Raw genomic sequence first — 13,584 nt, 5'->3', positions numbered from 1 at the left:
GTGAGTAGGCGCACCAACTGTCAGAGTTGCCAGTTTCTAGCATTTGTGAAATGCTTTTTTTTTAAATTCCTGTGGGGCGGGGGGGGGGGACGAGGTTTAATGGCTTTCTTTGCTTATGAAGATATTGAATGGAAAACTAATAGCGCTGCGTTCTCATGAAATATTCGACACTAGAGACATTCTTCACGAAATCGTTTTGCGAAAAAGTAGCGAACACATACGGGCTGCCTAATGTTAAATGGCAGTTTTCTTTCTCTACCTACCGAACATATTTTGCAAAGTCCGAAGTTATGGGGAGTGCAGTCAGGTGACATCTGAAACAACACAAATGTCTTCAGTGTGGAGCTATGATGCATGGGACTTTTTTGCCATATATTGCAAAACAACAAACAACAACAAACAAAGCAGCAAGTCAGGGAAGTATTAGAATGTGCCGAATAATGGGCATATAGAAAATGTGATGCATACATGTATAGGGCTGGGTGCTTTCAGACAAAATAAAGTTGGAAGGCATGTGTGTGCTCATTCTTGTTTCAGTTGCGATAGCCGCAGTAGCAAACCTCACTGCTAAGCGCGGTAAAGCTCGCTACAAACAATATTGCTCCGTGGATAGTGTCAAATGGTTGACAGTTTCAATCCCTGCCTCATTACACTCATGGCACGGCATGAATGTTAAATAAAGAAACTGCGTTATTCAGTGATATGGATGGGAGAAAAGAAAACTGGCGTGGTCCAAATTAAGGCGTAACGCTTTTTCGATGCACCTCACATAACTCGCAGAAAAAAAAAGTCGCACTAATAAAAAAAGAAAACAGCGCGGTGACCACCATCACTGTAGCAACAACAATCACGCAAACTCGCTGTAGATGAGAGCAGCTAAACCGTAGAGGCAGTTGCTGCCGCGTATATATACTCCGAGTCATTTCTTTTACAAGTCGTGTTCTGGAGACTCATCTCAGCAACTGAAGCCTGGACGTAGTCGACTATATTAAATTCATCGATGACCCCGCCGGGGTGGCGATATGGTTACGGCGCTAGACTGCTGTTCCCAAGGAGGCGGGATCGAATCCCGGCCTCCGCGGCCGCTTTTCTATAGAGGCGAAAAGCAAGGTGCCTGCTGTGCTGTGCGATGTCAGTGCACGTTAAAGAACCCCAGGTGATCGAAATTTCTGGAGTCCTCCACTAGGGCGTCTCTCATAGCCTGAGTCGCTTTGGGACGTTAAGCCCCACAAACCAAACCAATCAATTCATCGATGAATCGAATGCATAAAGACGTTAAAATATCGCACTGGAATTTAAGAGAGCAGTCTGGCGCCTTTGAAGTGCCGAAACATGTTAAATCTGGATACCTGGACGTACACATAGGGGCGAGATCTGTTGACAGCTTGTATGCATGAAACCTTAAAAGCTGAGATAAATTGGTGCAATAAGGAAATGAACAACACTTTTGCACATCTTTTACGCGAAAATGCGATGCATAATCCGTATACAGGCAAATTTAACACACCGTGGGCGATATATTTTGTCTGCCTTAGCACCAAGTATGGATTTTCAATCTTCCAATGGACGCTAAATAAGATATTTTACAACTCAGGCGCACCGTTGAACGAAAGTGCGCCTAGCGCGACAACCAAGCGAGAGCAGATTAACACAAGCCTCAAGAAAAAAAAAGCTCAAGGGATACAACTTGCTGCTTGTTTTCTTCTACACTCTTATTTTAATTTTGCGTACAACAAAGGACACAAGAGTATGTCGATATTATCGGCAACAACGAGCATTAACGCAGCCGGCTGCGCAACCCCCTGTCACTTGCCGCTCCTCAATGCAGCTACCCTTGAACATGGTGGAAACGCACGCGGCGGCCGATAGATGGCAGCAATTTTGCATAAGATCTATACGACCAGTCCCATGAAGTCCGAAAACAGACAGCCGTTAAAAGAAGTCCATTATGCGTGCCTACAATCAGCATTTCTAAAAACGTTGCTCGTGGTCCACAAAACAAATCAAACCAGCTGTGCTATTTTGCAGAAACCTGCTGCTTGCGCATCTCATTTTCACTGGCCCGCAAGGGCATGTGACATGTCTCAAGTTTGCGTGACACAAGTAGTGGTCTGCTGCAGCGCTGCTTGGTTTTGTATTTGGTGAGAGCGCCAGCTCCGTGGCCGTCACTGCATCAGCTTGTGATAATTTTCGGTGATGACATTTATACCTCCATCCATCAATAAAGATTTGGAGATGTTTTCAATTTGGTCACAAAATATGTCAAGGGTTGCATATAAATGAACAGTGCCAGTTGGGAGCTGCTCGGCTCTGCAGAAAATCTGAACAATGTGAGATTTTGAGATAAGCGATTTTGAGTTAAAGCTTTACTGAACTACTCTCAGTGCTCGTTTGGCATAGGTTTTTTTTCTAAAATGGCTTGTATTAACCGCGTAGGCAAAATAAAGTGGAATAGGAAGCTTCTAGAGATGTGCAATACCATTTCTACCACTGAAACACAAAAAAAACTCGATGCAACAACGTCTGCGCTTTAACGAAGTTTTTCACCAATGTACGCCTTCATTATATTGAGGTTCAACTGTACTGCATTACACTGTGAGGGTTGAGATTTGCTCACAGGCCTTGCAGGGCTCCGAAAGGAGCTAATCGCGGTTAAGATTGTGCTCAGAGGTAATATTGCATTTGGGTATTTGTTTCAGTTCCAGATTTACTGCTTCGCATGTGAGGGTTGAGATTTGCTCACAGGCCTTGCAGGGCTCCGAAAGGAGCTAATCGCGGTTAAGATTGTGCTCAGAGGTAATATTGCATTTGGGTTTTTGTTTCAGTTCCAGATTTACTGCTTCGCATGTGAGGGTTGAGATTTGCTCACAGGCCTTGCAGGGCTCCGAAAGGAGCTAATCGCTGTTAAGATTGTGCTCAGAGGAAATATTGCATTTGGGTATTTGTTTCAGTTCCACAATTTACTGCTTCGCATGTGAGGGTTGAGATTTGCTCACAGGCCTTGCAGGGCTCCGAAAGGAGCTAATCGCTGTTAAGATTGTGCTCAGAGGAAATATTGCATTTGGGTATTTGTTTCAGTTCCACAATTTACTGCTTCGCATGTGAGGGTTGAGATTTGCTCACAGGCCTTGCAGGGCTCCGAAAGGAGCTAATCGCGGTTAAGATTGTGCTCAGAGGTAATATTGCATTTGGGTATTTGTTTCAGTTCCAGATTTACTGCTTCGCATGTGAGGGTTGAGATTTGCTCACAGGCCTTGCAGGGCTCCGAAAGGAGCTAATCGCGGTTAAGATTGTGCTCAGAGGTAATATTGCATTTGGGTATTTGTTTCAGTTCCAGATTTACTGCTTCGCATGTGAGGGTTGAGATTTGCTCACAGGCCTTGCAGGGCTCCGAAAGGAGCTAATCGCGGTTAAGATTGTGCTCAGAGGTAATATTGCATTTGGGTATTTGTTTCAGTTCCAGATTTACTGCTTCGCATGTGAGGGTTGAGATTTGCTCACAGGCCTTGCAGGGCTCCGAAAGGAGCTAATCGCTGTTAAGATTGTGCTCAGAGGAAATATTGCATTTGGGTATTTGTTTCAGTTCCACAATTTACTGCTTCGCATGTGAGGGTTGAGATTTGCTCACAGGCCTTGCAGGGCTCCGAAAGGAGCTAATCGCGGTTAAGATTGTGCTCAGAGGTAATATTGCATTTGGGTATTTGTTTCAGTTCCAGATTTACTGCTTCGCATGTGAGGGTTGAGATTTGCTCACAGGCCTTGCAGGGCTCCGAAAGGAGCTAATCGCGGTTAAGATTGTGCTCAGAGGTAATATTGCATTTGGGTTTTTGTTTCAGTTCCAGATTTACTGCTTCGCATGTGAGGGTTGAGATTTGCTCACAGGCCTTGCAGGGCTCCGAAAGGAGCTAATCGCTGTTAAGATTGTGCTCAGAGGAAATATTGCATTTGGGTATTTGTTTCAGTTCCACAATTTACTGCTTCGCATGTGAGGGTTGAGATTTGCTCACAGGCCTTGCAGGGCTCCGAAAGGAGCTAATCGCTGTTAAGATTGTGCTCAGAGGAAATATTGCATTTGGGTATTTGTTTCAGTTCCAGATTTACTGCTTCGCATGTGAGGGTTGAGATTTGCTCACAGGCCTTGCAGGGCTCCGAAAGGAGCTAATCGCTGTTAAGATTGTGCTCAGAGGAAATATTGCGTTTGGGTATTTGTTTCAGTTCCAGATTTACTGCTTCGCATGTGAGGGTTGAGATTTGCTCACAGGCCTTGCAGGGCTCCGAAAGGAGCTAATCGCTGTTAAGATTGTGCTCAGAGGAAATATTGCATTTGGGTATTTGTTTCAGTTCCAGATTTACTGCTTCGCATGCCTCGGGTTGAGGACGGTAAGTGCATCTCTCTTTCTTTTATATGGTGAAGTACAATATTAATATGTAACTCCTGGAATTTTATGAAGATCACATTTTTTGGCGTCTCTTTACATTTGCAGAAGTGTTTTTCACTATACAAAGTGGGACTCTTTTAAAGCTACAAAAATAGCAAACTAAAATTCACTCTGTGGCCAGGCACAATGCGTTTCATACACTGATAACATCACAAACATATGAAAACACTAACATGCCCTGAATGGCTCAAAGAAAGGTTCTAAATGATGTGCTAATTCAAGAGACACTAAAGAGTCTATCTAGTTCAAAATTCTGCTGATAGATGGAAATGAACCCATATGTAATGAATGAAAATATTTTTTGTCAATTACATTTGTAGGACCATTGAAATGAATGATTACGAATATATTTTCACTCTGCCCCATTTACACGTAATGTGCGGTGGCAGCAGAGGGCAGCAAACACCAGTTGTATGAATTCAGCACTGTGGTCTCTTGTTTCTGCACCTCTGGCAGTCACACTCACTCCTGTGCATCTGCCATTCAACTGAGCCTCCTATAGGCTTCAACAGTTTCCACTTTTCTTGGCTTGGTCAACAAGCTTACTAAAAGCAGTGTGAATCTGAATAATGTGGGGGGCTTACGCCTGTGGTCTGCGCAACCTTGTGCTGTACTATTTACTCGCCAATGAATAAGCTAGTAACATAGTCATTTGTGGCTTTGAAAGAGCGTATTTTTATCTTCTCACTGTTTTGCAGCGCATATAAATTCCATTGCAGAGCTTGCAGATAATGTGCCAGTTGCGGTGTTCTTGAAGTATGCTGTACGGGTGGCAGGGGCTCTTCACTTTCTCAAGGGCCACTTTAGCAGCATGTTCTTCCATGAGAAAGGCTTTTCCAGCGGCACACTGGAGCGAACTTCTAATGTCATGGCTGTAATGCCCAATTGCATGGAGCAGCCGCCACTGCTCTGTGGGCAGGGCTGTGGGCACACATTTTTCAAGAGTTAAAGGAGCTTGAAACAGCTAGTTTATGCTGTTTCACTGTACAATTATCTTCCAGGAAATTTTTTTTCGAAGTTGTTTGCAATCAAAGCTTGAAATTCAGTCGTGGCATTCCTCCTTTTGATGTTTTTGGCATGCGCAATGACTGGAGCTCTTCCTTGGGTCCCGTGCCCACCTTTGGTGGTTTTGTGCGTTTGCTTTTTTAGTTGTCTCTGCAAACAGGAGCTTGTGTTCTAGCGTGGCCAGGCATGGTGGTCATCTGCTTCATGCATGCCGTTCTTGTCTGCGGCTCTTATTCCTGTGCCAATCATTCCAGGCATTAACCTTATCTATGATTTCGTGTTAGAAATGCAAAAGTGGCGAAGGCCACTTGAGCCACCAGCGCGGGAGCGGAAGTGCAAAACAGAAATCTTTAAAAAACATTCTCATGTTTTAAACATCCATAATTATCTTTTGTGCTAACTGAAAATTAGTATTACTACTTCTCATGTGCAATAGATATGTGATGCATGCTTGCAGCTGACAAGTAGCCATTAAAAGCCGTTGACACAAAGTAGTGTTGCACAGAGAGAAAGAGTGAATGCAAAAGTCAAAGGAGAGAGCGTTTCAAACTTTGAATGCGATTGTGGGCTGTGTTCTGCGGGTAGGAGTGTATTATTTTGCTCTAGTGTTCATTACAACACAATTGAGCAAGTAAGGGATATTATAACCCAAGCACAGGTGATTTAGAGCCCGTTTAATGATATTGCATATAGTTTTGGCCGATTTGTACCGTCTTTGCCAAAAGTAACTAGGCTGCGTGCTTGGCTTCTGAGTTGGGCGGTACAGACTTCGTACCACTTATGAAGCATTAAATCTATGGAGTGTAAAGGCGAGATCCTGTCCTCATTTCTAAACAAGTTGTTACCTTCTGGGAATCCATGTTGGCTTTAGAATACAAGCGAGAAGCAAAACATGCAGCCTGGTTACTTTTGGCAAAGACAGTACATGATATTCATGTTCTGACATCATTTTTTTTAAAAAGCTCTTTAGCACCCTAGCACTGTGCCTTTTGTACTGGTGCAACCATTTCTTGCTTTTTACTACCATTCTTTGCAGACCTAACAGAGTATGCACACGAGAGTTGTGCAGAGGTCATTTCAGCTGGTGGCCCCAGGGACCGGGCTTCACCCATGCCTACGACAAGCATCACCAGTAGTGAAGTCCGTCATGAGGTTGTCCGGGATGAAGTGCGGACTATGGATGTCCCCAGCGCACACAGTCTGCACGGCGAAAGTGATGACCTGTTGGGTTTGTGGATGTTGATGTCATTTAATTGTACATTTGTCAGCATTGAGAACTGTCACGGGTGCTGAATAACTTATCATTTGAGTTATATATAATCTCATGTCATAATATCCCCTTCCAATGAATATTTGAATGTAGCTCTCAAATCTGGCATGCTTTTTAATCTTCCTAGCTCTGCTAATGTGTATGGGCGCTGTGCAGGAGCAACTCGCGCCGCATTGCGTGCACCCCTCGAGGCGGGAAGGGAGGTCTGTTCGGGAAGGGTGTGCCCAGCCGCACTGTGGAGATGCTGCGGCTCTGCTGTGCGTGGTTCATATTCACCGTTCGTTCATTGTATTCGTGGCATTATAAGATCACAAATGAATTCCTGGGTTGCAGTTTTTTTGGTCGTTTGGTTTCATACATTCTCACTTGCCTGATAAAATGCTTTTGACGCCCCAAATAAGATTTATGAAGCAAAGTGACGCGAAGCTTGGATAGCTGCCATCCAACGAGCAGTGAGCTGGCAATCATGGCCGGATCTGCTGCTTCCAGATTTTCCACACGGCGTCCCTCCCAATAGAGGGCACACTCCCTTTTCCTGCGTTCGCAGTCTTTCTCACATAAAAAAAAACGAAACGGAGCAAGAAATCTGGCAACTCGTAGGCATCTGCAATATATGGAGCCAATTGCCATGCCCAACAAAAGGAATGCGCAGGTACTAGGACCACCATGTGCACCCTGTGGGCCGCGCTCGTGGACACAGTTGATCATTGCACAATCTTTATTTAATCTGTCCTGTGGTCTATATTTTCTTGCCTACTGTAGCTTGCATGAGGACCGGTGCAATGCAGAGAGAACCAATGGAAACGTGGTGCTTTTACTGCATATTTACTGTTTGCGTTTCTTGCGCTTAGTTTTGCGAATTCGTCTTGGTTACTTTATTGCTTTCAATATTTTTTCTTCATTCTAGCTCACACCTTTTTTCCTTCCATGCGCTGCTGCCACTTTCCTTCTCCTTCTGGGCAGTTTTCTTTTTCCTTACTTATTCGTGGGTGCTCTGAATAAATCAGCATTCTTTACACGCCATCCTACTCCAAATAAGTGGTCGAGTGGCTGGCTGCCAGCTGTTCTTCAGTCTTCAGGCTTTGCGCATTGCGATCTTGTTTATTTATTCTTTTTTCACGCCTTTTTCTCCTCTTTGGCTCCCACTTCATTCATTCCTATTCTCTTCCCACACTTTTTCCATCCTTCTCCGGCGCTAAATCCCCCGCAGTGTTCCTTTATTTTTATTTTTTCCTTAGCCAGTCCCACATGAAGAATTTGAGGCTGGCTTTCTGTGAAACTGCACCGCACGTGGAAGGAGGAGGGTTCACAATTTTTTTAATTTCTTACCTTTTTATCATGTTTTTATCCCCTCCTCTTTGTTAGTTTGCTTGGCCTTTCAAACTGCACGTGCTTTCCCTTCTGTCGTCTTCAATTTTCATGTTTTCAGCCTAGAAATAAATTCCCAGCAGGCAGGCAGGGCTTGTCAGTGTCTCTCAGTCTTGTGCCTTGTGGTACCTGCATTGTTCATGCTTCGCTACGTCACTCCAGCTAGCCCAAACTGTCACTGTTTCGCTGTGCAGACCCCGATTACTTTCCTACAGCCGCCTTTTTCAAGCGCGCTACCTGCCCAGGTGGCCACGTCTATCCTTGAAAAACGCCGGTGCCCATTCGTGGCGCTGCCTGTTCACCGCGAGTGCTGCCCCGTGTGCTTCTGCATGGGGCCCACAGCTTCATTTACTGGAGATTCATTCACACTATACATTCAGATAGATTGAACAAATTGGAAGGCCGACAAGCTCTTTTCACTTAATTACAGTGCATTTTTGGCAGGGAAGAGTGCCTAATATTAAATATTTCTTGGTATACCTTGCACAGCAGCAGCAACGATGGCCAGTGCCGTTTTATTACCATATACAGTAAACGCTAACTAATTTGATATCGGAGCATATATTTATTCTGTAAAAGACTGAGCAGTGGTTGCTTTTTGATGACAAGCGTGGAACAGTGATCATTGTTTCCTATTTTCAACCCCTGCGTCCTTAATGGTGTGACATATTAGTGGTGGTGTCCTCTCACAAGTGCCGGTATCGGATGTTGTTGTATCGTAGTAATGATAATTAGCAGTAAAACAGTACACGTAGCATACGGTCGAGCCGATCTGTATTCTGCTACTTCGTCGTCGTCTCTACTCCCGTGCGCGCGAGTGCGTGCAGCGCACTTGCCACACTTCATCTTTATCACATTTCCGCCGCACTTAAAAAAAATAATGTCTAGCGGATGTGATAGTCTTTGAACCATGCGGGCCGCTTCTTTTTGCGAGTACTTCGGCGAGGCGGCGCAGGAAGTGAAGCCGCAGTTGCCGCTGTGGATGTACTACACGAGGGGGCTGCCGATTCCGGAGCTGGCGAAACCAGGTGCGATGAAGGGCCCGGGCAGCTAACTTGAGCGGCTGGCATCAGATGAATTGAAGGCGCGTCCGAAGAAGAACCCTGGACCACGGTTCCGGACTGTGGACTGGGCGGCGACATTCTGTTGCCGTCGATCGGCGGCGAAATATCAGCGAAAAGCGCCGCTGGAGCTGGGGAGGACCGTTGCTGCTGAACTACTTCTGGGCGAACCGCAGAAAACTTGGACGAGTGCCACACTCGCCCATCATCCAGCAGATAAGATGCAGGTCCACGCTGCTCCACAACCTTCCGAGGCTCCGAAAATCGAGCTGACAGTTTGCCTCGCACAGTTGGTTTGCGAACACGCACGTACTGACCAATCTGAAAATCACGACACTTGGCGCCACTTCGCTGGTCCGCATAAAGCTTGTACTGCGCTTGCTTCTCCTGAAGCCTCTGCCGCAAAAGCTTAAGAGCTTTTGTCGGATCCGCTGAGAAGCACTGATCCGGCAGTCCTACGACGTTCAGTCTTGTGCGGGGCAACCGGCCATGAAGTAAGATGGCTGGTGCAATTCCTGTCGTGGCATGGGGCGTACAGCGGTAGACACCGAGGTAGTCCACAATAGCTGTACGTAGGTCGCGTCGCTCGCACAGAGCCAGCTGAATAGAGGACTTAAGCACTCGATTGAATCGTTCCACGAGTCCATTAGCTTGGGGATGGTACACTGAAGAGTAGCAATGGCGTATCCCCCGTTCGCGGAGGAAAGTTTGCATGTCCATCGATGAGAATTGAGGTCCGTGGTCAGAAACAATCTCTTCAGGGTAACCCTCACGAGCAAAGAGGCCAAGCAGGAATTCTTGAACGGTTTGAGTTGTGATGGCATCAGCGAAGAAAACCTCTGACCACTTACTATAATAATCCATTAGAGTAATCGCGAAGCGGCAGCCACTGGGAGCTTGATCGAAAAGCCCCACAATATCAATGGCAACCTTATCCCAAGGTTTTTCTGGGAAGGCGACAGGTTGCAGAGGAGCTGCCACCGGACGAGCCGATTTGTCACAGGACTGGCAAACGACGCAAGTCCGTACCATTTCTTCGACGTGCTCGTCCATTCGCGGCCACCAGTAGAGCTCTCGCAGTCGACTTTTCGTGCGGCTTATTCCGGGGTGTGACTCGTGCGCGATGTCCATGAGGCGTCGTCGCAAACTTTCGGGAACGACGAGCCTGTCACCTCGGTACAAGACGCCCTGCACGACGGACAGCTCCGAGCGCAGGAGATAGTATGGCTTGAGGTTCTCCGGTAGGGATTTCTTGTCCGGCCATGTCGCAGATGTAAACTGAATGGCTTGAGCAACTGCCGCGTCACTGATGGTTGCCTCTTGTAGCTCGTGTAGAGTCACGGCTGGCGATAGCAGGCAGACGAAATCGTCGTCACTGGAGTCGAACTCACTGGGCTCACTGCATGATGAGGTCGGTAAGGGAAGGCGAGACAGAGCGTCCGCAACAGAGTTGTCATTGCCTTTGCGGTACTCTACAGTGTAGTTGTAGCACAACAGGCGAGCCGGCCAACGTGAAATTCGCAACGGCCGATGACCCGTTCCTTTCGTCGACAGCAAAGTGACAAGTGCACTGTGGTCGGTGCGTAGAACAAAAGGCCGGCCCCACAAATACACGTGCCACCGTTCGCACGCCCAAACGCAAGCTAGGGCCTCACGTTCACCAACAGAGTACTTTCTTTCGTGGGGTGTCAAGGTACGGGAGGCAAACGCAACAGTTTGCAGGGAATGGCCGTTGTCTTGCTGAAGCACTGCCCCAAGGCCATATCCGGAAGCGTCAGTCGTTACGACCACGGGAAGGGCAGGATCAAAAAAATGCAGCACGTCACATGACGTCAACATGGACTTCAGTAGTTTGAAGCTTGAATCTGCCGCAGCGGTCCAAGTGAAGGCTGAGTCGCTTCTACGAAGTAGGGCGCGCATAGGCTCAACGACGTCGGAGTAATGCGGGATGAACTTGGAGTAGAAGCCCGCAAGTCCAAGGAGGGAGCGAAGCTCACCGATGTTAGATGGAGTCGGAGCCTTCGTAATCGCCTCGATGGCAGAAGAAAGCGGAAACAGTCCTTCACCACTGACAACGTGCCCCAAGAAAGTGAGCTTGGGAACATCGAAGACACATTTGTGGTTGAGCTTGAGTCCGGCTTGGGACAGGCGTTCGAGAACAGCACGAAGGTTGGTCAGGTGCTCCTGTCGGGTGGTGCCATGGACTATGATATCGTCGATGTAGAAGAGGACACCTTTGCACCCTTTTAAAATTAAGTGCATCATCTTCTGAAAAGCCGAAGGCGCCGAAGCAAGGCCGAAACACACTCGTTTGAAGCGGAAGAGGCCATCATGGGTAATGAATGTGGTCAATTCCCGACTCTCAGGGCTAAGTGGTACTTGATGGTAAGCCGAGGCAAGGTCCAACTTCGAAAAACGCTGTGACCCGGCCAAGCTATGTAGAAGTTCTTCCGTTTGAGGCAAAGGAAAACTGTCGACCACAATAGCCTTGTTCGGCTCACGCAAATCGACGCACATGCGGATGGAGCCATCCTTTTTCCGAGCAACGACTATCGGTGAAATCCACTTGGAAGCGTCGACCCGTTCAATGATGTCTTGAGCTTCAAGCTTCTGGAGTTCCTCGGACACTTGTTGTCGAATGGCAAACGGCAGCCGTCGGAGCTTGCAAGCAACAGGAGAAACGGAATCCTGCACTCTGACTTTGTGCACGTAGCCACGAGCAACTCCGAGTTCCTTGGAGAAGAGATGTTCGAAGTGTGGACGTAGCTCAGGAGGTAACAGACGCGTATCAGGCGTCATGGAAAGACATTCCAACGATGCACTTTTATCTTCATTTGTAGGGCTGCAATGGAATCCAGACCCAGCAGCGTTGTGCCTCCCGAGACAACGTACAGCAGGATGCAGGCGGTACGGTCGTGAAACTTGGCTGTGGCAACAAAACAGCCTTGGACTATAATCCGAGACTTTGAATAGTCCAATAGTTGAACTGCAGTTGGTTTAAGCGGGAAAATTGCAGCGAAGAATTGGTGGTATAGGTCTTCAGAAATAATCGACACAGATGAGCCGGTGTCAATCAGGAAGCGGATGGACTTGCCTTCAATCAGGACCGAGGCGAAAATTCCGTTTTTTTGACTTTCAACATTGAGAATAGATGCACTGCTGGAGCCATCCGGCATCGACGATGTGTCAGCAGTATCTGCAACTTGCTGAACTTGAACAGGACGGTCGGACGACTTGCAGAGAGAGTCGAAATGGCCCATCTTGCCGCACCGACGACACTTGCGGTTGCGGGCTCGGCATGCAGGGTTGTTCGCCAGGTGGGCCGTAGAACCGCAACGGTAGCACATGCGCTCTGGTATTGCAGCAGCAGGTTGCGATGGTTGACTTTGGCACTTGCAGCAATGGGCCGGAGGTGGTGTCTGCCTCGATCCGCGCTCGCATCCCACACGACGTACTGGAGCGTCCTCCTCAGCCAATTCCCTGGTCGCTTGCTCGCACTGTCGAGCAAGGAGCACGGCGCGCGACAGAGTCAAGGAGGAGCCTTCCATGAGTAGGCGCTCACGCAGATGGCAACTCGAGGTCTTCTCCACCAGCTGGTCTCTGATCATATCATCCGCCATGGTCCCAAAGCCACAGTCGCCGACAAGGCTGCGAAGGACAGCGACGTACTCATCGGTTGTCTCTCCTGGAGCCTGAACTCGACGGCGAAAGCGATGACGTGCGGCGATTACATTCACGGACGACTTGTAATGCTCCGACAGGATGGATATCGCCGCATCAAATTCGTCAAGGCGGGGCGCCTCGTCACCGGAGCGCGATGCAGCTGCTGTAGGCGCTGGAGTGGACGACGGCGGCGCCAAGGTATAAAAAATGCGCTGACCTTCCAGTCCAATGCAGTTCAGTAGGATGGCCTTCCGCCTGTCCGCGCCCAGAGTAGAGGCACCAGAGGCCAGCATGTAATTCCGGAACGCCAGCTCCCATTGCTCCCATGGAAGGGCAGGACGACCAGGAGTCGGCAGGAAAGGCGGTGGTGGCTGAAGCCCAGAAAAGCTCATGACGGAAGGTGAGCAGGCCACGTGAAGGTCCCGAATCAAAACAGCCTCCTCGTCGCCAAAATATGTTGAATCGTAGTAATGATAATTAGCAGTAAAACAGTACACGTAGCATACGGTCGAGCCGATCTGTATTCTGCTACTTCGTCGTCGTCTCTACTCCCGTGCGCGCGAGTGCGTGCAGCGCACTTGCCACACTTCATCTTTATCACAGATGTCAGGAGGCTGCACTGAACAATGCTGAAATAGCACTTGACGAACGCATACTTTTGGCACGATAAAATAACTGCAGATGGAGGTGAAGGTGGTGAAGGCATGGTGAACCTTCCTTCATCTGCCACACCCTGCATTGTCTCTCTATCAGGTCTAAGGTGATTATACTTTAGAAT

At 47.8% G+C, this 13,584-nt stretch overlaps 1 protein-coding gene and 1 long non-coding RNA gene across 2 annotated transcripts; one reads left to right on the top strand and one right to left on the bottom strand.

Moving 5' to 3' along the window:
• The first annotated feature begins 4,346 nt into the window (after positions 1 to 4,346).
• LOC149361378 (uncharacterized) lies at positions 4,347 to 8,347 on the top strand. Its single transcript, XR_016288205.1, has 3 exons — positions 4,347 to 4,380; positions 6,481 to 6,672; positions 8,277 to 8,347. It is a non-coding gene; the product is annotated as an uncharacterized LOC149361378 (long non-coding RNA).
• Positions 8,348 to 8,380: 33 nt separating this feature from the next.
• On the bottom strand, positions 8,381 to 13,198 carry LOC149361377 (uncharacterized). The gene is made up of 4 exons (XM_089568055.1): positions 12,599 to 13,198; positions 11,224 to 11,411; positions 10,173 to 10,542; positions 8,381 to 8,407 (listed from the first exon to the last, which is right to left on the bottom strand). The coding sequence occupies exons 1-4, from the start codon at positions 13,196 to 13,198 to the stop codon at positions 8,381 to 8,383; spliced, it is 1,185 nt and encodes a 394-aa protein (XP_089424181.1).
• Between the last annotated feature and the right edge of the window lie 386 nt (positions 13,199 to 13,584).

This window comes from Amblyomma mixtum, chromosome 2 (genome assembly GCF_055824585.1).
Source record: "Amblyomma mixtum isolate Tamu chromosome 2, ASM5582458v1, whole genome shotgun sequence".
NCBI classification, from domain to species: domain Eukaryota; kingdom Metazoa; phylum Arthropoda; class Arachnida; order Ixodida; family Ixodidae; genus Amblyomma; species Amblyomma mixtum.
This window is presented reverse-complemented; position numbering and strand designations above follow the sequence as displayed.

Excerpts from the sequence above, each read along its gene's own strand:
- LOC149361377 (XM_089568055.1), bottom strand. The coding sequence starts at position 13,198 with ATGAGCTTTTCTGGGCTTCAGCCACCACCGCCTTTCCTGCCGACTCCT. Across the intron at positions 10,543-11,223 it reads CCCAAGCTCACTTTCTTGGG|TGAGCCCAGTGAGTTCGACT; the intron begins GCACGTTGTCAG and ends CTCATCATGCAG. Across the intron at positions 8,408-10,172 it reads ACGAGCACGTCGAAGAAATG|AAGCACACGGGGCAGCACTC; the intron begins GTACGGACTTGC and ends GGCCCCATGCAG.